Source organism: Engystomops pustulosus, chromosome 6 (genome assembly GCF_040894005.1).
Source record: "Engystomops pustulosus chromosome 6, aEngPut4.maternal, whole genome shotgun sequence".
Taxonomy (NCBI): Eukaryota; Metazoa; Chordata; class Amphibia; order Anura; family Leptodactylidae; genus Engystomops; species Engystomops pustulosus.
This window is the reverse complement of record NC_092416.1, coordinates 13,736,035-13,762,422: the sequence shown is the minus strand read 5'-3', so window position 1 is coordinate 13,762,422 and position 26,388 is coordinate 13,736,035. Positions and strand designations below refer to the sequence as shown.

The window sequence follows — 26,388 nt, the reverse complement described above, 5'->3', positions numbered from 1 at the left end:
AATTGTTTTTATGATTTTGATAGATCGGTTTATGAATGCATATGATTATTTCGTTTTATATACAATATAGGAAATTGAGTTTTAGGTCTTTTTTATTTCATTTTTTAAATAAAGAAAAAAATCCCGTTTTTTTTAGACCCCCTAGGGTACTTGCACCTTCAGGGGGACTGATCACTCATACCATACACTGCAATACTACTGTATTGAAGTATATGGGGAACTTGTTAGAGATAGGAAAAGCCTGGGACAGTCACAGAAACTCCAAACTGTCATGACAACATTTCACGGCACCCTAATGACACCACAGAAGGCAGTGTATGTTTTGAAACAAATGCAATGGGTGCCTGCATTGTGCAACAATCCTTACCCTGTAAGGATAGGTCTCAGCTGGTGATTACTGAGCAGACCTGTTAAAATTTGGGTTTGGCAGAGGTAGAATTTTAAAAATCTGTTCAGCACCCAAAACCCCACTAATAACACCTGCTATTTATGGTGGCACCGAGCACGGGTGTTGAGTGTTTAAAAGCCACTAAAAAAGTCAGTCGCCTTTAAAATACTTTGATGGAATGCGGAGGCATCCTGTGCTACCATTTTGTGGAGGGTCATCGCTTGAGGTAATCAGATCTCATGGAACAGACATCGGACAGTCCGGGGGGGGGGGACCCAAACCCACAAATTTCGGGACAACCCCAAACTTTGCAATTTGGGCTCCCTAAACACTACTCGTGATCCTTCTCCATACTGCCCTTGCTGCAGCGCAACTTAATAATCTGTTAGTTTGCAGGGTTAAGATGAAAAAGAGGTTCTCATAAGATAAGGTAAAAATCTATGCGCTATTGATTTTGTGGATCCAAGTGGGAGTAAATACATGGTACCCCGTACAGGGTCCATCTCTGACACTTCATGACTGTACATACCTATTGGTCTTCAGGAAATTGCACAGCTAGATAAGTAGACATCCCTTTAGGTTCTCAAAGCTAAAGCAATCACAACAACATAACAATCCTATTTACATTCACATTTTTAGGCTTTTAATGAAAACACTTGGGACGCAAAAAGCAAAATACAATTTGTAACAGAGGAGCAATTTTGGTCATTCAGATTACTTTGATCTGTTCCTTGTTGCTTCTTGGCATTTATTTAGTCCGTTTTATAGACATTTCTTCGTATATAGATTCGTTTTCAGGTGGCTTCATCATATTTCGACCTTGTCTAGGTACATGGCAGCGGGCCGTTGGCTGTGAAAGGAAGATATTACCTTGTTTTAAAAATCTGTGATTAGAAATGTAGCAAATTATTACACTACTTTACATGTTGTCCAATGTTATACAGTTCTCCTACTGTATCTCCGGTACTTTTTGTGGGTATGAAAGTCTGACTTTTAGGGGTTAAAATACAAGGACCATCACAAATCATGAAAATGTAAGTCTCATTACAACTAATTGATAGGAAACAGCAGGTTGAGCATATTTCCTGAGGCCCCATTCAATGTCTAAAAGATTGGTGATAACAAAGGAGCGTAGAAGATGTCATGGACATTGAAGGGAGCGATAGGACGCGTGGTTGAGTTGCGGCTCTATCGATCACTTATACCCGTGAGGGTCCCAGCAGTTATGCATAGTGGTACGGCTGTCGACTTACCTTGGGTTAGCGTAAATCGCTGAATGCAAGATGGAAAAGGAGGAGAGGGAATTTCTTTCTCCTCCTTTTTTATCTTGCATTCTCCGATCTACACTGCCCCAAGGTAAGTCCACAGCCCCGCCACCAGATTCCTCACCTCTATCATACTGATTTGCATTCATTTTTGTATACAATCATGTTTACCATCCAATCATAATATTCATTGTACACGGTTTGTTTCATTTTCCTTTCCACTACTTAATTAATTATTTATAAAAACATTACTGCCCTCTACAGGTCATTATTTATGTCTGTCGTTTTGATCTCTTCTTGTGAATACTATGGTCAGTTTACTAAATGTTTTAAATATTTATGACTATTATTTTATGAATTCTAATACCACTAACTAATTTTGTTATTAATATATATATATATAAAGTTTATGCAAATTTTAACTTTTATATGCTATACATTTTTATATACAAAATTTTACTGTATTATACATTTTTATATACTATATTGTACAATATTTTACATTTTTTTGGTTTCATGTACATACATTAAAAATTCCTTTGTTTTTTTTTATAATGTCTTTTAGTATGTCATTTTTTGACCTGATGGAGAGGATGTCCTCAAAACACGTTGTCCACAAATAAAAAAATAAAAATTGATTTGAAACATACATATTCATACTCCTTATTGTCAATGGGGCAGTGCGTCTGCTAAACCTGTTATTTCTACACTCACCTACTTTCCTCTCTCATAATTGGCATTGACATTTTTAAATTCCTATGCGACGATAATTTCCCATTTCATTGGATATGACCCCCTCTGCTGGAGTGACTTCATAAAGAAACCAACTGTGCAATTAAAATGCCCAGATGTTACTGCATGTCCCTTAGCCGTCCTGTGGTAATGAATGCTTAAACCAGGTGGTCAGACACCTTGATAGCGCATGCGTGTCCACCACTGCAAGAGTGTAGAGGTGGTCCTATCCAAGGACAACTATCTTGTTTCTTAGTCACAACATGACTACAATTATAACAAATTGTCAACAATAACAATTGAAGAAATGTATATAGCAGATGAATTAAATTAAATGTGAAGGCTCAGATGGGAATACTCATTTGAATACAAGACACTACATTTAATGCTAATGAGCTTCTAAATTGAAGGAACCTGCTATGGAATAAAATTGCTCCAAGAGTTTAACGGAATTAGAACTACAGTACCAGATGCAGCCAGTGCACATGTAAATAAAAAATGAATCTAATCTCTGGCCATGCAAATAGAGACACAATTATACTATTGAGGATAAATAATATCAATGGGGTCATATAAGTTAGTTTTACAGAAATTTTGGTCATTTTTCCAGTTGTTTGTTGGATTATATAAATTATATAAATGTAACAGTTGGTAATTTCTTGAGGTTTTGTGAGTTGGTGGTATAAAGGATATGATATGTATGTAAGTATAAACTCATCTTGATATTCTTACCTCTATGGTATAGTAAGATGATGTTTGTCTTTCTAGTAGATCTGTATATCCCGAACTCTGCAAATCCAAATGTAAGTAAAGACTAGTTATTCAGACTTATATTTGTGGAAGATTTAGTAAGTGAAGGTTTAACCCTTTAATAGCATAATAGCACGTCACGGGTTGGATGTGGGTGCAAGGTGAGGGATCAAGGTAAGCCGGTAAGTCTTTGCTGCATATTGCTAGAACCGATCGTGGGTGTTACCCCGCACATTGCCACCGGCAAAAAGATTGTGGCACACAACACCTTGGTGAAGAGGAAAATCCCCATATACTTTGATCCACTAATACCCGCGGTGGGCTCTAGCAGTTCAAAGCTGCCGGCGGCATGTAAAAGACGGTGGCGCGTGGGCAGCATCATCTTGTATCCAATCCTCTCTCCCCCAAACGTCATAAGGGGGCGATTGCCATGACAGCCTTGGGTCTTTGTCAGACCCGAGGCTATCTGGTTTCTGGTTTTCCAGTGACTCATTGCAATGTATAATATGCAAAAATGCCATATACTGAAATACAGCAGAATTGCAGTATATAGTAGGAGCGATCAGACCATCTAGGGTGGATGTTCCCTAGGGGGTCTAAAAAATAGTAAAAAAAAAGTTCAAAATGTATTAAAAATAATTTTAAAAAAGTTTTTTTTTTTCTTTTTTTTTTCTTCAATTTCTTTATTCAAATTTTCCAAAAAAGTTAAAACATTTTTTAAAAAAAGTTAAAAACCTAAAAGTTCAAATTACCCCCCTTTTCATAGAACTGATACAAAATGTAATAAACAGTAAAATCCCAGACACAATATATACGGTATAACCGCGTCTCAAAATGCTTGATCTATTAAAATAAATGGTTATTGCCGGAGGGGAACCACATAACAGAAAATGGCGCCCAAATATCCGAAACTCGACTTTTACACCATTTTACATGACATAAAAATATTGAATAAAAAGTGATAAAAATGTTGCACAGTCCTCAAAATTATAGCAATAAAAATGGCAGTTCATTTCCAAAAAATGACACCTAACACAGTTCCGTACACCAAAGTATGAAAAGTTATTAGCATCAGAAGATGGTGAATTTTTTTTTTTCTTTTTCAAACATATTAATTGAAAATGTATTAAAACACAATAAAACCTGTATAAATTTGGTATCACCGCAATTGTACCCAACCAAAGAATGAAGCAGACGTGTTATTTGGAGTGCACAGTGAAAGTTATAAAAACTGAGCCCACAAGAATGTGATGTAATTGCTTTTTTTTCAATATTTTTCACATTTTCAATTATTTGCCAGCTTCCCAGTACAAGGCATGGAATAATAAATAACGCAACAGAGAAGTATAAGTAAAATTTCTAAAATTTGTAAGCCCTCATACAACGCTGTACATGGAAAAATGAAAAATGTATGAATTTTTTGAAGGTGGAGAGCAAGAAATGAGCAAAGAAACCCTGCATCCTAAAGGGGTTAAAGGGTTAATGGCTGCATAGATCCTGGAAATGTCATAATTTACTGGGTCACTTAACCACATAAAAAGTTAAAGTACAATTCAAATAATAACTTGTCCATACTACAATATCCTTTAAAAGCACACCATGTGGTGTAGCTAGGTATTACAAGTAAAACTGATTGTTAATCTTTATATTTTACATATTCCTAAAAAGCAATTATGTTCCACAGACGTGGTTGACATTCTGCTTCAATACTTATATTTATTTTAAATCTGACAGAAAAAAAATCTATGCAAAAAGGTTATACAAGCTGAAAGTGATGAAAATAACTGCAATTATTCTATCATCGTCATCATCATCAACAAGACAACTTGCATCAGGCATAAAATTGACCTTTAAAAAGCAATAATGAGTAATAGAAAGATAACTTACATTTTTAGATAATGCATTTTTCTCGAGGTGTAATTTACTAATGGCCTAAAAACAAAAATTTCAGAATTAGAAGCAGGATAACATAGTTATGAAACCACAATAATAATGTGCCCTATTAAATATTGAAACAATAATCCGCTACTGTGACGTAGATGTAACATTCCACTATAGTTCTAATTTTATTTACTGATAATTTAGGGGTTTTCTCGTAATAAACATGATAATTATCATAGATTTTTTTTTGTAATGGGACCTCTGGGAATGATTACACTATAGATGGAACCTGAAACTCCTATTTTCTATAGGGAAGCTGAGGGGACCTTGTGATTCCTAGCTCTACTTATTGTGGGAGTCTTTGTGATCATAAGACCCAAAATGGTCCACTTTACCTAGCACTAGAAAGACGTAGAGGAACCTTGGCATATTTTTTCCCAGTTCTGGTCCTGGATAAGCTTCATACAATGGGGGCTATATGAGAGAACCCACTTATCCTTGTATACAGCAGTTATTCCACCACTGTAATCATCACAGGATAGAACGTGCTCCTACCAATATAATACAGATAAGTAAATATTTACCTCTGTTTTCTTTTGCCACAAGCAAGAATCCCGTTTTCTATGGCAAAAAAAGAAAGAACATATTAGGAATGTCGTCTGCACATAGTAATGAAATTACCTGAACACTCATAGGCTAGATACGCAAGTGGTGCTGCCACCGAGCCCTACTGTTATCCATTAGAAAGGCTCCTTTAAGAGCGACAAGATCCCAGGAGAAATGGCAGCAATTAAGGGATAATCAATAATCAGTGATCAGAGCCAGCAGCGATCACAGATCGAAAGAACCCATTTCTAAAGCCTCCAGGACCCTATTTTGGGCTCCAGGACACAGTCCCATTATCACATCTGCCCAATAAATTTTTATAGCTTTGGAACACTTTAAATATATCCAGGGGATTTTCAAATAGTTTTCTCATGACACACGGTGCTTCGTTTTAGTTTAAAAAATTGTATGATATCTTTTTCATATAGCTATTAAAAAAACTGAAATTTGGCAAAGATTTTTGGAAATTTTTGGAAAGATTTTCCATTTTCAAAATTCTCTACTCTTCAAGCAGATAGTCAAAGCACCCAAATTAATTCATAACTTACATTTCTCAAATGTCTTGTGTTGCCATGGTTTTTAAGTAACCACTTATTTTTCTAAATATTATTTATTATTATTTATAGAGCACCATTATTTCCATGTTGGTCCACATTTAAAACCAGGTTTGTCATAGATTATACAAAGATTAATACAAATAAGTACAAAATACAAAACTCCATTATATACTCAAGTATAAGCTGACCCGAGTATAAGCTGAGGTACCTAAAAAAAAAAAAAACTGGGAAAACCTATTGACTTGATAAAAAGCCTAGGGTGGGAAATGCATTGGTCACAGTCTCCACTCAGTATAAAGCTAGACAGCTCACCAATCCCCCCAGTATATTGACATCTAGTCCATGCCCCCTGTATATAGCCAGCACCCTGACCCACAATATATATCCAGCTAGCACATGTTCCCCAGGATATATCAAGCCAGCCCATGCCCCCAAATATATAGCCATCCAGCCCAGACCCTCAGTATATAGCTAGCCCCTGCCCCCAGTATATTTCCAGCCAGCCCTTCCAATCCAGCATATAGCCAGCCAGCCTCTTGCCCTCCAGTATATAGCCAGCCAGCTCATGCCCCTAGTATATAGCCAGCCCCTGCTCCCAGTATATGGCTACCCTGCCCATGCCCCCCTATATAGCAAGCCCCTGTCCCCAGTATATAGCCTTTCAGCATCTGCCCTGCGGTATATAGCCTTCCCCTGTATATAGCCCTATTATATAGATAGCCAGCTCATGTCCCCTAGTATACAGCCATCCTGCCCATGCCCCCAGTATATAGCCAGCCAACCCCTGCTCCCAGTATATAGCCAGCCTGCCAATGCCCCTAGATAGCTAGGCAGCTCATGCCCCCTAGTATACATCCAGAAGTCCATGTCCCCTAATATATTGCCAGCAGCCCATGCCCCTAGTATATAGCGAGTTGCCCTTGCATCCAAATTTATATGGGCCAGCAACCCATGCCACCCAGTATATAGCCAGCAGCCCATGACCCCCAGTATATAGCCAGACTATTCGCTCTAGTACATATCCAGTTGCCCATGCCCCCTGTATATAGCCAGCCTCTTCCACCTAGTATATAGCCAGCAGCCCATTTCCCCTAGTATATAGTGAGCCCATGCCCCCTAGTATATAGCCAGCAGCCCATGCTCTCTAGTATATAGCCATCCCCCTGCCCCGAGTATGCCCAGCCTATAAAAAATATAGTATGCCCAGCCTAGACTGACTATTCTATTACATCGCCATACATCAGCATTGCAGTGTATTAGTTTGAACAAGCAATGAAATGATCACTTACAGATAAAAGAATAAAATAAAATAAATTATAAAAGTCCCCATATATTATATGAAACATCCACATGTTGTCAAAAAGTGAAAAGCCCCAGACTGTCCACACTTATATGATATCGCTGGAGCCGCAAGAACCCAAACAATAAAATTAACTCAATACCTGCCCAGTAAATACAGAGAAAAAACTATTAATAAAGTTAAAAAATTTGGATTTTTGATTTGTGCATCCAATCAAACAAAAAAGCAATAAAAAATATCAAAATGTCACATTTAGACCACAATGATTCCAATAAAATGTAAACTCACTTGCAACAAATAAGCCCTAATATCACTCAGTCACTTATAAGATGTTGATGCTAAAGCAAGTGATTTATTTATTGTTTTATTTAGCAAAATTATTCCCACATAAAAAAGCTATATAAATGGGATATCACCGTAATCGTACCCATAGAACATATATAACATATCTATGCTATAAAGTGGTTGTTTTATTTCATGTTCGATGCTAAAACGGTTAATGAGCATAACGAGGGCTGTTTTGAATAGTTTCTGTGGTGTAATGTAAACATTTGGTACTCTTTGGAGTGTTTCTAATTAACAGATCTTTTAAAAGTGTCCTTGGATACGACCACCTCTGCTGGAGTGATTGCACAAAAAAAAAACAAAAGGTTTTTGTATATGAAATGTCCGGGAGTTACTGCAGGTCCCACAGCCGTCCTGTAGTAAAGAACTCTGAAGCCGGGTGGTCAGACAAGACAAGTAGTGCATATCTGGCCAAATGAGAGGTGGTCATATCCGAGGAAGCTAACCTGTTTCTAAGGGACAACATGACTACATTTATGAGAAATCATCTTCACACAGTAACATTTTTTTAAATACCATCCAAAATGAAGAAATATGGAAAATGAATACTAATATAATACTACTAATAAAATTTTAATTCTGATTATTATTATTTTTATTATTATATATTTTCTTATTTAAATTTGTAAAAAAAACTGATATCCGCTCCTAAATGTGCCACCTTTTGATTCATACATAAATGATAACAAGCTATGAGGGTTTCTTAACATTTACACAGAGTTTATAGGCAACTAGAAAATGTTAAACACATAGATTTTGTTCCAGAACAGAATTTTATCATTTTTTTTTAAATAATTTAATACAAAGCAATTATTAGAGAAAGATAACTTCAAAACAGAAAAATATAATCAAACTACAGTCAATGCAATGGAACAACTATTGGAGGGTCCAACACTTTTCAGCAATACAGGTAGTTATATACAAGCTAGGTTCCTTGGGTTTGTACTTAAGTTAAATTTGTATGTAAGTCGGAATTTTTTTTATCCCAGTGACAATTGGATTTTAAATTTTTTGCTATAATTGGTCCAAGGATTATCAATAAAGCTTCATTACAGACACCTTACAGCTGATCAGTGCAGTCTAGGACTATAGTAACATCCAGAGAGGCCACCAGAGGTTACAGGGGGGAGAGAGGTCCATCTGTAACTAGGGGTCGTCTGTAAGTCGGGTGTCCTTAAGTAGGGGACCGCTTGTAATTTGTTATTAAACACATAACAATAAAAAAAAGAAAAGCAGAAGCTCCTTATTTCCGGGAGGTAAACAAGCGATTGTGGCTAAGAAGTGATGAAAAGTTGGTATTTACAGTAATTGTTTAGGTTAGTTACATCTTGCACAACATTTAGCAAATTCCTCTTTGATGTTCTTTAATGTCATTAAAAAAAAAGTGATGATGCAGATATTTTTCCACTGAGATCTTAAAGAGGTCAGAAAAAGGCGAGAGGAATTTTACAAGATTTTTACAAACATTCTGCTTCCTCTGTCCATGGGATGTGTATGATATAGATTCTGTTTCTTAGATAAGGATAAGGTATCACGACCAGATTGGTGGGGGTCCGATGCCAAAAAACCATCTGGTCATCAGGCTAGTGATCTCATCTTCATTTGTCCATTTGTCACATATCCTTTATGCAAATGAGCTGCGCCATTTCTGTATTACAGCTGGTTTCCTCTCAGAGCCAACTGATAGACCCCACAATATGGAGTAACGTGTTCAATAATGGTTTTTATTATGGTTCAATGTTGATTCAACCTTTCGGGAGCATACTACTACCTTCTTCATCAGATCCAGAGGAAACCAAGACAGCAGATTTGATTCTGTCCTGTCTTGGTTTCCCCTGGATCTGAAACACTTTATCCAAATTGAACCATAATAAAAAACCATCCTTTGGCGTTTTTTTTTTTAAATATCTCCATATATCATCCTACTGGATGAATTACATCTTCTAAGGACACAAGGGGCGGAGGAGCCAGTTGCTATTTCGCCCATTTCAGGTCCTATCCAGGTAACAGCCACTCACTCATTGGATGGAACCATGAATTTCGATATATGTCACTGTCGAGGTAGAGAAGATGGTGCAGGCTCTAGACCCACGCACAACAACTGTCACCTACCTAACAAGTATCGCAAACCCTGTTGGTTATGGACTTCTGGTTGACAATCCCTTCATTTATTGACTGCACAGGGAAGAGAACCAAACACAGAGGGACAGGCAAAAGATACCAGACAAGCAAAATCAGACAGAACTGGGTCAAATCAAAGAAGGCAGCAAAGCTCAGAGTTGAATAGCAAGGTAAATAGTAAAATAACAAAGCAGAGCAATATTGAACAGCATTAGGGAAAGGTAGCAGGAGACTAGTAAAGCCAGGAAGGTGTAATCGAGCTGTGCAGATATATAGAGTTCCTGGGCGTCACCCCCAGCAGCTGACTGCACCGGCCATAACTCAAGTTAACAGTTTGCTGGACAGAGCTAGGCTTCAGAGGACCCAGGTGTGGTTCAACCAGTCCCAATACAGCAGCAACCTTAGACACAGTTCACACACAGAGGAAAATCAACACCTTCTAAGCCACATTCTGCAGACAGAAGACAATGCTGGCACGTATATTACAATTATTCTATTATGCCTTGACTATAGTACTATATTATAGTAGATTAGTAACTTTAGTAACACTATGGGGCAGATTTACTTACCCGGTCCGTTCACGATCCAGTGGCGCGTTCTCTGAGCTGGAATCGGGTCCGGCCGGGATTCATCAAGGCAGTTCCTCTGACGTGCTGCGCTGAAGTTCCCTGAAATGCATGGAAGTTCACGATCCTATCCTGGATGAAGGTGAGTGCAAGCTCCGCGACACAATTTCCTTTTTTAAATGCAACGTTTTTTCCGAATCCGTCGGGTTTTCGTTCAGCCACGCCCCCCGATTTCCGTTGCGTGCATGCCGTTGCCGATGCACCACAATCTGATCGCGTGCGCCAAAATCCCGGGGCAATTCAGGTACAATCGGCGCAAATCGGAAATATTCGGGTAACACGTCGGGAAAACGCGAATCGGGCCCTTAGTAAATGACCCCCAATATTTAGCAATTTTTCAAACATATTTTTTTCATATCCCTGTAAAAGTGTAAATTTAAAGTGTGTTGCCCTTGTGTTTTTCAAAGAAAACTACCATCAAAATGAAGCATGATAAAATAGGGCCTGTGACTGTAGTAATCTTCTCATATTTGTTATTCCTGGCCTCCTGCCTTCTAAAATCAACTTCTAAAATTATGCTAATGAACTTGACGGCATATGGGTTTTTTTTTTACCAAGCCCCTCTGTGCTGTAGCTTCACAAACAGGACCCTTTCCTACTGTGTTAGATTACATCAGGCAGAGAAAGAGGAAGTGGTGATGGAGAAAGGGGAGGGGGAAACAGTGTATCAACATGTGAAGCTACAACATGGACTGGCTCTGCGGGGGGTGTTACAAAAGACACTTCATGCTGCGGCTTCACAGGCTGTTACCCTGTCTCATCCTTCTCTTGCACACTCAGCACTATCCACTCCCTCTGCCTGATGTGATCTCACTGCATCAGTGGAAGATTTAGCGCACAGTTGGGGTGGATTGGTCTTGCACAGTGTATCAGCCTGTGAAGCTGCAGCAGGAAGGGACCCCAGAGCCCATTAGACACATTAGGATAATTTTAATAGTTGATTTTAGAAGGAAGGAGGCCGTGGATAACAAATTTAAGAAAATTATCACAGTCACGGTGCCTGGATCTAAGTGAGTGTCCCTGGTTCATCATGATGAATTTTGATGTTCAAGTTGCATTTCAGGTTTCAATAAATTTTTCGATTATATATTTATGTATTTTTTGTAAAGCCATATAAGAATCACATATAATATTTGTATTTAATTATTATTATCTAGTTTTACCTCCAAATGATGAAGCCTATCCCCAAAAGTAAGATCACACAAAGAATTCCGATCACTGGCCCGATGTAAGGATTTGCTTTCTGGTCCTCGTCTGCTGTAAAGATATCAGAAGCATCAGATCCACCTCCCCTATTCATATTTTTTACATCATCATCTTCAGCTCTGTCATTTTCACAGTGATTGTTGCTATCATCATCATGGTCATATCCACCATCATCATCATCATCATGGTCATATCCACCATCATCCTCATTATCATTATGGTCATATCCACCATCATCATCATGGTCATATCCACCATCATCATCATCATCATCATCATGGTCATATCCACCACCATCATCATCATCATCATCATGGTCATATCCACCATCATCATCATCATCATCATCATGGTCATATCCACCATCATCATCATGGTAATATCCGCCACCATCATCATCATCATCATGGTCATATCCACCATCATCATCATCATCATCATGGTCATATCCACCATCATCATCATCATCATCATGGTCATATCCACCACCATCATCATCATGGTCATATCCACCATCATCATCATCATCATCATGGTCATATCCACCATCATCATCATCATGGTCATATCCACCATCATCATCATCATCATGGTCATATCCAGCATCATCATTATTATCATCATGGTCATATCCACCATCATCATCATCATGGTCATATCCACCATCATCATCATCATCATGGTCATATCCGCCATCATCATCATTATCATCATGGTCATATCCACCATCATCATCATCATCATCATGATCATATCCACCATCACCTCCATCATTATCTCTCTCTCAAAATTTTTAGTTTTATTTGGGGAGATATCAGGGCACATGGGGAGTTCTACAGGCAGTGCTCTCTGGGAAAAGTTACAATATGCAAAATCTGATACCATTGTTGCAATGCTACCATGAAAGACAAGTCAGCACCTCCTCTAAAAAGAAGAGACGCCTATCTGTAGACAGATTTTTCTGGTTATTAAAGGGGTTGTCCGGTCATAGTTGAGTGCTGCACTCGTCTATCTCCATCAGCTCCATAAAGATAAATTGAACGACCGGCGCTTGCACGACTCTGGTTATCTTTGGTGCAAGGAGAGTACAACAGACCCCCGTTCACGAGATCGGTGGGGAAAAGCCCCACCGTTTACCAAGCTAGGCCCTATGGATAGGGCCTTATTTGCCATGACCGGACAACTCCTTTGACAACTCCATGTCAGTATAGACATGACCAGACTCCTTGTTGTACTCAGACGTACTGTAGGGAATAGCTGAAGAGATTCCATACAGAAGAGAGGAGATCAGACCTGTGGTGACACTACTGAGTTCCACCCCCTCCAAGAATTTCATGACTTGCATCAGAGAAAGACCCTGTGGGGCAGATTTACTTGCCCGGTCCATTCGCGATCCAGCGGCGCATTCTCTGCGGTGGATTTGGGTCCGGCCGGGATTCACTAAGGCAGTTCCTCTGACGTCCAGAGCATCGGAACGCACTGGAGTTCACCGAGCCATCCTGGTTGAAGGTAAGCGCGTGCCGAGCGACACTTTTTTTTAATAAATGCGGCGGTTTTTCCGAATCCGTCGGGATTTTTTCACGGCCACGCCCCCCGAAATACAGGGAAAACCGGCGCAAAACGGAAAAATTCGGTTAACCCGCCGCAAAAACGCGAATCGGGCCCTTAGAAAATTACCCCCTCTGTGTTGAGATAATGTAGAATTTGGTAATTCTAACTGTTTTCCTAAGGAGGAAATATACAACATGGAATACCATTGAGCCATGTCACAGGTGCTCCCACGATCCCTGTCTTGGATCGCGGGCGCACCTGTGTTCCTCCATGTGCCCCCGAAACCCGGCGCTTCTCAACTTCCCTTGCTCCGCAGCTCCCGCGGCTCGGCCCGCGCATCCTCGTCTCCTAGGGTGCTGGCCTGATATAAATTCCTGCCCCTTCCTGCGACCCTTTCCGGATCTTCAACCCTTGCCGGATCTGAAGAGAAAGCTCCCCTGTGTATCCTGCGTTCCTCTGTATCCTGCGTGTATCCGTTGCTGTGCTCCTGGTCCGTGTGTCAGCTCCTGTGATTCCTGACGTGAGTCCTAGTGTGCCTTCCTGTCCTGTTCTTCTGATGTCTCCCCGGGTACTGTCTCCTACATTACTACCTAGGCAGCCAACGCGGGCTAGTAGTACCTGTGGAACGACCTGGTGGTACCCTGTCGCAGAAAGACCATCCCGCTTTGTGGCGGGCTCTGGTGAAGACCAAGTGCCACTTAGACTCCAGTCCCAGCTGTCGGCTAGTACCATCTCCCGCAGTGGTCCAGATGGTCCACAGACTCCCAGCCCTGACAAGCCATAGGCTGCATCACTGTCTATGAGGCTACAGTTTTTTGATAGCCCCATAACTTACAGCAAACAACACAACAGGGTAAACATAAAAATAATAGTTAAATATATAAATTCAATGCAAATCCGTAAATTACATAACCTGTATATATTACACTCACCTTTAATATTGATTTTAATATTGATCATGGCAGTAGCTGATATCGTTGGCCCGCCGAAATGCGTGACTGTGCATCGAACTACTGACCCATTCTCGTTTTCTGTGGGTTTGTATGTCAGATTACTTGCAGTCTGCCATATTCCATTCCCAAGGTCTGATCTTTCTGTAACAGAAGGGCCATTGAGGTTCCATGTAAAGGTAGGTGGGCTGGAGGCACAGGTGAAATTTGCCATACAAGTGATTGTAATAGTTTCACCCACTCTCATTTCCCCGGGCATGGATAGTACCGGCACTGGTGGGCTATCTGCAGAGAAGATTCAAAACTTAGTGACCTCATTGGTTAATTGGGTCAATGCACAGGGATCATTCTACTATGTTTTTTTTACATCACTGATATGCTACCAACATTAGTACTATAGTAATATTTTACTACTTCTATTGTTAAAAGACTGCACCAAAACTATATTACCGTATATACTTGTGTATAAGCCAAGATTTTTTAGTACAAAAAATGTGCTGAAAAACCTCACCTCAGCTTATACACGAGTCAATAAAAAAAATAAACTTATATACTCACCCTCTGGAGGCCCCGATGCTCAGCGCGGCTCCCAGATGTCGCCGTGGCTTCTCTTCTGTCTTCGATCTTCTGTAACAGCCGGCAGGGCACGGCCATGTTATCTCCCGTCTGGCGCATACTATGACGCGGCCCGCAGCCAGGCATAGAGACGCGGCCCGCCAGGCTGTTACAGAAGACCGAAGACAGAAGAGGAGCTTCAGGGTAGACAGAAGAGGAGCCGTGCCGACATTGGGAAGCGTCACTGAGCATGGGGGCCATCGGAGGGTGAGTATGTAAGTTTATTTTTTTTTAAGTGCTGGCTGGCTGTATACTACAGGGGGCAGGCTGGGATGGCTGTATATACTACAGGGGGCTGGGAGGCCTGGCTGTTTACTACAGGGTGGGATGGCTGTATACTACAGGGGGCCGGGTGGGCTGGCTGTATTGTACAGGGGGCAGGGTGGCTGTATACTACATGGGGCAGGCTGGCTGTATACTACATGGGGCAGGCTGGCTGTATACTACATGGGACAGGCTGGCTGTATATTACAGGAGGCAGGCTGGGTATATACTACTGGGAGCTGGCTGGCTATATACTACTGGGGGCTGGCTGTCTATATACTGGGAGGCTGTGACCAATGCATTTCCCACCCTTATCTTATACTTCAGTCAATAGGTTTTCTCAGTTTTTCGTGGTAAAATTAGGGGTCTCAGCTTATACTCGAGTATATACTGTACTATTATTATCATTATTATTTCTAGTAGCAGTATTTCCATTAATACTATAATAGAACGATTATATTATTTTTAACTAGTTATATATTACCAATATTCTATACTTCTTTGATGCTACTACTAAACAATAGTTACATATTTTTATATTACTATATTATTATGCAACTTCTATAACACCACTGCTAAACTGTTAAAGGGTTTCCCCCACGAATAAATGTAGGCTCTATCCACAGGATAGTAATGGAGAGTAATGGAGCAGATGGCAGCGCATTACCGTTTTGCTTCAATCATCTCTATGGGGCAGACGGAGATCGTTGAGCGCGGCACTCGGCAATTTCCGTCGGCTCTATTGAGATGTATGGAGCAGAACGGTCATGCACAGCTGTCTTCTCCATTACTCTCCGGGAGCGACAAAGAGTCCAACCAAGGTTACTGGGACCCCATCTGACCACTTGTTTTCGTCATCACTGAGACCCCCACTGATCAGAAAGTAAGGCCTTATCCTGTAGATAGGGCCTAACTTTGATTTGTGGGAAAACCACTTTTACACTACTACAACCATCTAACTACTCATCCCACTCCTTTTGCACTACCACTATAGTTAAACTACTACTTATCTCATACTTTCCTATTACATCTCTGATATTATTATAATAACTACTCCAACACTTCTTCTATACTATCACTATATTACTACCATCATTACTAATGCACTACTACTAAATGAATGTTACATTACTACTATTACTAAATACCTCATATTACTGTAATATGAGTATAACCTAGTATATAGGGTTTATACCACTATCAAAAGATGACAGCTCAGCATTTTACCAAACATGGATCACATTATTTGGCCAAGCAGTAGACATTTTAATACAGACAATGACCTACGATGTCTATTCTTATCCTATTGCAGATCAAATGCTGACGTTTTACTTTCCTGACATTCTATATGTTTTGTTAACCATTTATCTTCCTATCACAACGACGTAAAGAGTCAAGAAGTTAGAGCTTTCCATATGGAGACTTTGCAAATTATGGCTGCCTTGTAGGTGTATGGAGACCATTGATGCTCCACTGGGGGGATTCTGGGAAATATGCAAATATGTTTTCCAGGATGGACAAGGAAAACAATTCCTCATTTTGCTACCTTGAAAGGCAGCCCCCCTAAAATCAAGCATGACTTTCAGGAAGCCTAATAAAATGATGATTAAAGACAAACCAGTACATCTATTCCAGGATAGATTCCTAACTATAGGCAGTGCTGTTTTGACTACTTTAAAGAAAATCTACCATCAAAGTCAAGTATGATAATCCAGCGACACTATGGCTACATTGACACACCCAGGTGCAGAATTGGGGAGAGAACTCATATTTGCAACTTTTCCACTCGCCTAGCCAAGTTAGCTGCACCAGAATTTTTCAGTGTCGTGCCTGATCTATCTCTAAAATCCAAAAGTTTGTAAATTGGAAAAGTTCAGCACAAATCACGTAAAAAGTTGCAACTTTGGGGCAAATAAACTCCATTCCCCGAGCAGGTGTAGGCAAAAAATGTAAAGGGTTGGACAAATGTTTGCAACTTTTGTGTGTGACTTTTTAAAATATAATTTAAAAAACACACACAATTAGCTGCCTAATCTCTCCAAAATCTGAAGGAAACTGTAAAAGACACAAACAAATCTACGGACTAAACATTAATGACCCCTAATGCGTTATGTAATAATCCAGATTCTATATTTATCAGAGAACAAGGTGTGAGCTCACCAAGAGGCATATGCAAAATGAAGCAAGGAATGAGATGTGGTGTGATGGCTGGTGGGAAGGAAAAATGAGAGATTGTAGATAAGAAAGATGAGTAAGAAAAGGAAGAATAAGAATGGACAAAATAAGAATGAAGAGAGGATAAAAGGGGGAAAGTAAGTTGCAAACAAAGGTGAAAAGGAGATGGAAAGACAAGAAAGAGAGGAACAGAGATTGAAGAAAATTAGATCAAAATAGAGGAGGAGAAGAAGGGGTAATGGAGGGGTTAGGATTGTGAGCAGGATCGGGGAGTAAGTAAAAGGGCGGCTGAAGGGCAGAAAGCGAGAAGGTACAGAATAAAGGAAGGTAAATAGAGTATGAACATCTTTTACCTTTGACCTCTAGGTTCACATAAACAGAAGCAGGTCTTAAAATAGAGATTTTTGATTCTCTGGGAAAATAAGATTTCAAATCTTGTCTTCTCACGTCGTGAATTCGGAGGGTACAGTTCTCAGTTGTCCGTCTCACCAGTTCAGCGCGGCCTCTGAAAACTGTGGAAATCTCGGACACATCCGTGCTATAAATGATCCTACTTCTAGACATAGCCGGTTGCACATGCCAAACCACTTTGTTACTTCGTCCTGCTGTAGGGGGCGCTGTAGTGAAACATGGGATCTCTACACAAGAGCCAAGTACGGCCTGAATTTTATCAGGGAAATGAAACTTCTTTTCTTGACCAGCGCAAACTGTTTGATAGAAAGATACCTGAAGTAAATTATTGTCCATATCATTGACCATACACAGAATATTGGGGCTCATTTACTGTTCACCTTTTTCGGGGCTAAAACGGCTTGCACAGGTATTTAAGAGGTGTCTGCACTGGGATTGTGGTGCATGCGAACCTTGTGCGCTGGCTTCCATGCGACACAATTTGGGGGGGGGGTGCCGTCGGACGGTCCAACAGATTCGGACCAAGCGCCGTATTTAACTTTTAAATTATGTTGCACCCCTAGACCTAAGATGCGCCTCTAAAAAGATGGTGAACTCTGTCTGTCTGAACCGACACATGCAGGATATTGGGCGCACGATCTTAGCAAATCACGGCTCAGGGCATTATACACGGACAATGCACTTTCTGTGAACTCCGGTGATCCCATTGGGGCTCATTTACTAATGGTCCGAACGCCGCACTTTCGCCGGGTTACCTGAATATTTCCATTTTGCGCCGAATTGTCCCGCATCGGTGCCGGCTTTCACGCGACAGAAATTCGGAACAGATTTGGAAAAAACGCGGAATTTAGATATTAGATTAGATATTATTTAATATTTGTGTCGCAAGATCAGCACTTACATGCATCAGGAAGAAGCAGGTGAACTCCTGCGGACCTCGGAGCAGCAGCGACACCTTAGTGAATCCCAACAGACCCGAATCCTCGTCGGACAACGCGCTGCGGGATCGCGACTGGACCAGGTAAGTAAATGTGCCCCATTATATCTATTGATTCCTCCGGGTTCCTTTGAGCGTATCACAAAAGAATTTAAAAGAAAAATAGGTATGGAGCTGCACCGTGAAATTGAAAAAATAAGGTGCAGGGTGCTATGTTTATTCTCAGAAATAAGAAAAACAAAGTAAAAGTTTTTCAATACCTTGGAAAAGAATGAAAATTAGAAGCACAGATCTCCCTCTCATGATAGCAGAGGAATAGTAAGTGAAATCCTGATGATCAGATGCTGGGATTCTCCAATGATGTAATCATTTACCTGCAAAATACATAAGGTGTAAACAAAATAAAGTGTCCCCCATCACCTGTTCTATCAGTAGGAAGGTGCGCTTGGTACTTACCTCTGTTGTTGGTGTAACTCTGCGGCTTCCTCCAGCCTGGTGCTTCTGTCTCTGCTCTTGCCTCACTTCCCCTGTGTACACCCTGCACGGAGGAGGTGTCCAGGGTGATTTCCTCAACAGAATATAAACAGCAACATAAAAAAAATGTATTAGCTATAAAAAACAGATTTTTAGAGATTTGGGTAAATTCACTGCAATATGGAATAAATCAATGATATGTATTTCTCAACAGTGTTGAGTACGGCTGAATTTAGCCTTTTTGCTAAGTTGAAATGACCTCCCCCCTACACACACAGTCCATTCCTGAACCCCTGGTATATCTGGCTCCAAAAAATTGCAGAAGAATCTATAAAATGCTGGCATTAAGTAAAATTTATGCAAATTAGCTTGAGGGGTTCCAGGCTCCATTAACATTATAGAGCCTGAATCATTTGAATAATTTCAAAAGCCTTCTTTTGTAAAAACCAGGCATAAGAAGCTAAAAGAAGAACAGATCCTGCCAGAGGGGGCACACATCAGTATGTCAGTGCGCTGGATTTACAGTCCTTTATCCTGGTGGTAGATGTCCCTTAAAGTCAGTCAATGGGCAACCAAATCAACCCACAGGTAAAATAAACATTGCATAAGGAATCGGTCACAAGGTGTGTCCACCCTATGCTGCGTCCAGAAAATACAACATCAATCAATCATTTTTCCTATAGTACATTCGCTATGCTTGCTTTCCTAAAATTTTACAAGTTACAAGATTTGATGATTCATATTTTTACAAAATTTACCTTAAGTAGTAAAACAGTCACTGAGAAAAATCATGACTGTGACATGTGGTTGGTATGTCCCTCACTGTTTGCCACCAGCTTAAGGCTGCATTCACACTGCCGTTGCCCACCGTACCGTACCGTAGGGATGTATGGCGCACGGCGCGGTATTACGGAAAAAGATAGGACGTGTCCTATCTTTTTCCCGGGTACGGAGCAGTACGGTGCTGCACGTGTGCTGCACCGTACCACTCCCGTGGGGTGCCGTGCGCCCATTGCCGTCTATGGGGGACGTATATTAGCCGTATATACGTCCCCCATACAGTCGTGTGAATGTAGCCTTAGGAGGCTGCCAAATCTTGTGTGGATTTGGGCAATGACTTAGTGTATGACAAGAAGAAGCTGCTCCATGACTGCATGACTAGTTAACATAAATTTGCATATAAGGATCTAAATGACCTTTCACTATGGGAAATGCCATGAGCTGATATTGCATATGATGGTGCCATTATATGGGGGGGTCCTCCCAACAGGTTTTCCTTAACCCCTTATAGACGCAGCCTGTTTGTACGTTAAGGCTCGGTACTTTTTTAAAAAATTTGACCAGTGTCTCTTTTTTCAACGCTTTAAGATATCCCTGTTTTCGGGAGACATTGCAGTTTTTGTTAGTAGTGTAATTTCGGTGATCACTTTATTTTTGGGGGGTAAAAATTGAATAATTTGGGAAAAAAATGACAATTTTCAAAGTTTCAAATGTTCTACTTTTTAGACAAAAAGTGAAACCACATTTTTTTTTTTTGGTAGAAACCTTTTGCCATTGGTCTTCTTTTTATTTCCATAATTTGTTTTACGTTTCCATTTTTTTTACGGATGTGAGAAGGTTTCAAGTTTTATTAATAACTTTTGCGGGTTACCCCCTTTAGGGCAATCCCCCATAGGGGGCAATAATCTGCAGGATAGAGACAGGATGGGCTCACAAGGAAAGGAGCAACATTTAGGTTTTGGAGCTCAGTTTTTACTAGATTGGTGTCGGGGAAGCCCCTGATGTACCAGTACAATGTAAACCCCAAAGTAGTGACCCCATTTTGGAAAGGGCACTCCTCATAGAATGTATGTAGGGTTGTATGAGCATTTTAACCTCTAAGATTCTGGCTCAAATGCAACACAAAGTGAGTAGTGCGGAGTAAAAATTGTATTGCAATTTATCAAATATGCCATTGAAGTGACAAAGTATTTTTTCCAACTCATGCCACTGGGGAAAAACACATAAAAAATCATTCTGTGGGTTACCCCGTTTAGGGCAATACCCCATAGGAGGCAATAATCTGTAGGATGGAGACACGGCAGGGCTCAAAAGGGAGTAACTGGCATTTGTAGCAAAGACATTGTACAATTTTTTTTTCTTTTTGGCATCATGAAGCATTTGTTGATGCCAATAGGGGCCAGTACAGTAGAAACCCCTAAGAACTGACCCTATTTTGGAAACTACACCCCTCCATGAATTAATCAAGGGGTAAAGTTAGCATTTAACCCCACAGGTGGACCCCCCCCAAAAAATGCATAATGGATAGTGAATCGTAAAAAAATATCCATTATGCCATCTTGTGCCCAGCTCCTGCCACGGGAGACAAACACCCCAAAAATCATGATGCATGTTTTACCGGGTACAGCAATGCCCTATATGGGGCAGTTATCTACAGGCTGCACACATGGCAGGGCGTAGAAGCTAAAGTGCGGCATGCACCATGATATATAAGCTGTGCATAGAGCATCAGGGTACAACAGGGTAATCTAAAATCCAGGGATGTATGATAAATTCGTAAACAATTTATACATAGGGGCATATTTATCAGGACCTCTGCACACCCCCAGTGGCGCAGAGGCCCTGAAATAATCGCAAATGCTAGCTTATTGCTAGCTTTTGCGATTATTTTCCCCAATCCGCCACCTTCACGCCAGTGGGGCGTGAAGGGGCGTGAAGGGGGGGCGTGGCCGGCCGAGCGGGGGGCGCGGCCGGACGGGAGTGGGCCGGCGCGGGGCGTTACTGTCCCCGTGCCTGCGCACTCACTGCTGCCGGCGACTTTTCATACGTGAAAAGTCGCCAGCTGCGTTTTTTTCTACTCCAGGCCCTGCCTGGTGTAGGTTAAACGCTGCGCTGCTGGCAGCCCGATACATCAAGAGGCAGAAGCCTCTTGATGTATCGGGCTGCGAATTTGCAGCGGCGGGGCTATCCCCCATAGTCCTGGTTTTTCTGGGCATGTCTCACAATGATAAATGGTGTCCTTCCGAATGACTTTTTTGGAGCACTCCCTGCACCTCTTCTGTGTCCTTCCCTTCTTGGCAGTTTGGGGAACTTCGCCTGTAAAATGCTGCCCTGGTACAACATGTGTGTCCTTGCTTCCAGAAGTGCTGGCCCCCTTCCTGGTCTCCAAAAGAAAGTACTTTATTACCACCTCTTGAAATTCCAGGAAAGTTCCCCTCTGGCCGGCACATTGATGCAGCACGTAAGCATTATACAATGCTATCTGCATGATGTGCACGGCCAGCTTCTTGTACCACACCCTCGACTTCCGCATGGCGTTATACGGCTGAAGCATGTGGTCCAAAAAAACCACCCTTCCCTTGTACTTATATCTAAAATACAATCCGGCTTGGGGGTTTCTGTACTGGTACCTCGTACAGGGGCAGGGGTGGTGGTGTGCTCATGTATTGTGGTTAATACAAGGACCTCTCTCTTGTCCTTGTACTTAACACACAATACAGAGTCGCTGCATAGTGCCCTGCAATCAATCCTTTTAAGTTTTTGCCCAAGCAGCGACTTAGGGAGACCTCTCTGATTTCTGCATACAGTGCCGCATGCCGCAGTATTTCTGGAAGCGAGGCACTTGGTGCTGGTGTAGAAATTGTCCAGGTAGAGGTGGTAGCCCTGGTTCAGTAGTGGGTGCACTAAATCCCACACTATCTTCCCTGTAACACCCAGGAAGGGGGGGGCATTCTGGGGGCACTATAGTGGAGTCCTTCCCTTCATATACCCTGAACTTGTAGGTATACCCTGGTGAACTTTATCACAGCTTATACATCTTAACGCCATATCTTGACCTCTTACTGGGCAGGTACTGGCGGAATAGAAGTCTCCCTTTGAATTGTACCAGGGACTCGTCTATGCTCACATGTTTGGCGGGGGTATATGCCTGGGCAAACTTGGCACTAAAATGAACTAATATGGGCCTGACCTTAAATAAACAATCATAACTGGGGTAACCTTTGGGTGGGCACTGTGTGTTGTCAGTGTAGTGCAAAAACTTATGGATGTCTTCAAAGCGCATCCTGCTCATTGCCATGCGGAACATCGGTGTGGTCCAGTATGTTTGTGCTCCAGGAGTCCCTGTTTGAAGGCTTTTTTACTATCCCCATAAGAAGTATTATGCCTCAATACTTGTGCATCTCTGCTGCAGTGACAGGGGTCCACCTGTAGGGTTGTGCATAAAATGAAGAGGGGTTTTGGGCATATGCTGTGCAGCGTAGAGATAGGTCTGGGCTACAATTAAATTCAACAGCTACTTATAAAAAAAAACTTAAAAAAGTCCACAGCTCTGAGCCCTGCCGTGTCAAATTTAATTTCAGGTTGGCCCAAAAAGTCAGGGACCTGAGGCACTTCAAGTCCCAGGCACGGGAACCCTACAACGCCTTCTTGGGGGTCCTCCCAGGTCACTGGAAGATGAGCATGAGGATGATGATAGGTAAAAGGGGACATCATCCCCACTATCTGACTCACTGTCAGAAGCCAGCATGTTGTATGCCTCCAACACGGTGTACGGTGAGACATTGCACACAAAAAAATAAGTGCACCAGAAAAAAACTAGAGAACGTTATATTAGAAAATTAGATGATGTGCACCCAACTACATGGATAGATAGTCTAATTGGCACACAAAATAAAAAATAATGCACACCAAACCACACGGACAAGCCGCACAGATGGCACACACAAAAAATAGATAAGTGTGCCCAACTATGGGTACACCTACGGCGCTCTGGAAAAAAATAATACCGGGTACCTAACTTGCACTAAGACAACCTAAGTACCCCTAAAGATACTGTGCAGCGCTATTCACACGGCACCCGGAACAGTACGTCCAGTGCAGAACAACGCTAACACAGCGCACTGAAAAATGCATTTGGGTTCAAAATGGACAGACAGAAAAAACGGAAGACAAATGTGATCAGGCAAGGTGATCACACAGGGAACACACAAGACATTGCTGAGACATAGGAGGGAACAGATAGGCAACAGATAGGGATCAATAGAGAACAATAGGTATCAGATAGGAAAATAGTGCTTTGGTGCAAACAGTAACGCTCTGCTATTCTCTCCAGCAATACGAAACAAAAATGGTGCCACCAGAGGAAGAGGAGGAGCTAAAAACTATTTTTTAGCCCAAAAACGCTGCAATCGGCCAGTCAGGATTGAGTTGCCAATCGCAGCGATCGGCGGGTGGGACCGATCCGATTGGTCAGGTGAAGTCAGCAGGAGGTTCTCCTGCCTCCATCACCCGCGTCCCATGGCGATGGGACACGGAAGAGCCTGGGTGCGCTCGCGTCATACTAGTACTGCTCTGAGCACTAATTGCACGAGCCAGCGCCACACTAGTACGGCTCGGAGCGCTAAGGGGTTACAGTTGCACCAAGTTTTATTGTTATAACAATCTAATTTGTGGGGGTCTGACTACCGGGACCTATTCTGCGAATGGGGCTTTCGTTACGACTCGAATGAAGCAGCAGGTTCTGCTCCTCCATTCAACAATATGAATGTTTGAAATTGCTGTGCACAGCCAACGGGTATCCAATTTACTGTCTACGAAGGTGTGGGAGATCGGTTAGTACTGGTCTCAGCAATTTCCAAAAAATTCCATAGTATTGAACAAAGCAGTGGGAAGCATGCTTGACTTCATTCAATTAGTAACACAGGACACCATTACTCATAATTTCCTCTAATTAGCTTCTTATATTTCATTAAGGCAAATCAAGGACCTTTATCTGCACTGATAAGGGGGATGCGTCCTGAAACAGTTCTGTGTACAGATGGGTGTTTGTATTTTGGCTGGGCTAAGCTTCTTTGCAAAACAAGGAATCTAATACTATTGGCTGTGTACAGAGAATTAACAGTACAATGCTGCCTCCTACTGTACAGCATATATATATATATATATATATATATATATATATATATATATATATATATATATATATCACCTTATATGAGTCTACAAAAATACAACTTCTATACTACTCTGGTATGTGGATTAGCCATTTAATCAGAAAATTATATCTCTGGTCATGTGATGTCACACGGGTGCACAGTTCATTATATTCTTTGTCACGTGATGTCACACAGTGGCACGGCTCGTTATATCCCTGGTCATGTGATGTCAAACAGGTGCATGGCCTTTTATATTCCTGGTCATGTGATGTAATGCAGGTGAGCGGCTCCGTATATATTTATAGATTTACTTGTATGTTTATTTTGGAGATGCTAGATCTTTAAAATGGGGACACCTTATCTCCATGATGGGGTCAAGCTGCATATTGAGATGACCTCTAATTTGCACCAATCTCCAATCAACTGTGTAAAAGAGATAAAGATGATGTAGGCTGTTTGCTATTTTAGGCTCCCCCATAGACGTGTATGGGAAGCATTGCACATGTGATTCCATTTGGCTATGGTTGAGCGTCATTGAACCCTCATTCTCACATCTCAGGTGTGGTACTTGGATCTTTCATGTATTTTTAACATTTCGTGTTGATTTGTCAGAAATTTTGTGGATGAAAACACCAAAGCACCTGAAAGGGGTGCTGGCCCTGAACTCAACCACAACCCCAAATCCCTACCTAAGGGACTTCTGGTTAAGAATCCCTACTCTGAGTATGTGCTCAGAACAGAAGTAAGGTGAACAGAGAGCCGGTTTAAAAAAATCAACAAACTTAAGCGAATTTGGGAACAGGCTTAGTAACAGGGTTATGGGTTCAGGCTAGATTCAGACTCAAGTATGAAATGGGGTTTCAAAATGGGCTAGCTGCCAATCACAGCTCCAGCAGAGAAGCTCTGGGTGTGGTAACAATCTCAGAACTTTGCAGCTAGAATCCATACAGAGGTTCTGACAATATCCAAAGTCCAATAGGTAAACTTCTTTAACAAAGATCTTATTTGACATAATGAGCCATTAGCCTGAAAATATACATTTTCCCACTATGAACTTTTATTAGGTTCACGGCTCAAATTTTTATTGATATAAAAAAAAGAATAATAATAATACAGACGGTCCCCGGGTTACGTACAGGAGAGGTTCTGTAGATTTGTTCTTAAGTTGAGTTTGTATGTAAGTCGGAACTGTATATTTTATCATTGTAATCCCAGCCAGAATTTTTTTGGTCTCTGTGACAATTGGATTTTAAAAATTGTTGGATTGTCATAAGAACCAGGAATAACAATAAATCTTC

The 26,388-nt window shown here is 41.2% G+C and overlaps 1 protein-coding gene across 2 annotated transcripts; it reads right to left on the bottom strand.

The window, feature by feature from the left end:
- Positions 1-1,008: 1,008 nt before the first annotated feature.
- Positions 1,009-19,080, bottom strand: LOC140065469 (B-cell receptor CD22-like). 2 transcript variants are annotated; one of them, XM_072113064.1, is made up of 8 exons: positions 18,941-19,080; positions 17,686-18,039; positions 14,261-14,563; positions 11,735-11,828; positions 5,601-5,637; positions 5,023-5,067; positions 3,118-3,174; positions 1,009-1,238 (listed from the first exon to the last, which is right to left on the bottom strand). In XM_072113064.1, the coding sequence occupies exons 1-8, from the start codon at positions 18,981-18,983 to the stop codon at positions 1,137-1,139; spliced, it is 1,035 nt and encodes a 344-aa protein (XP_071969165.1). In that variant the 5' UTR covers positions 18,984-19,080; the 3' UTR covers positions 1,009-1,136. The 2 variants fall into 2 exon arrangements, with proteins under 2 accessions (XP_071969165.1, XP_071969166.1); XM_072113065.1 differs by having other exon boundaries at positions 11,735-11,825.
- Between the last annotated feature and the right edge of the window lie 7,308 nt (positions 19,081-26,388).

Coding starts and splice junctions, on each gene's coding strand:
- LOC140065469 (XM_072113064.1), bottom strand. CDS start 18,983: ATGAGAGGGAGATCTGTGCTTCTAATTTTCATTCTTTTCCAAG. Junction 11,829..14,260: donor TATTAAAATCAATATTAAAG/GTGAGTGTAATA, acceptor ATATCTTTACAG/CAGACGAGGACCAGAAAGCA. Junction 1,239..3,117: donor CATCTTACTATACCATAGAG/GTAAGAATATCA, acceptor TTCCTTTCACAG/CCAACGGCCCGCTGCCATGT.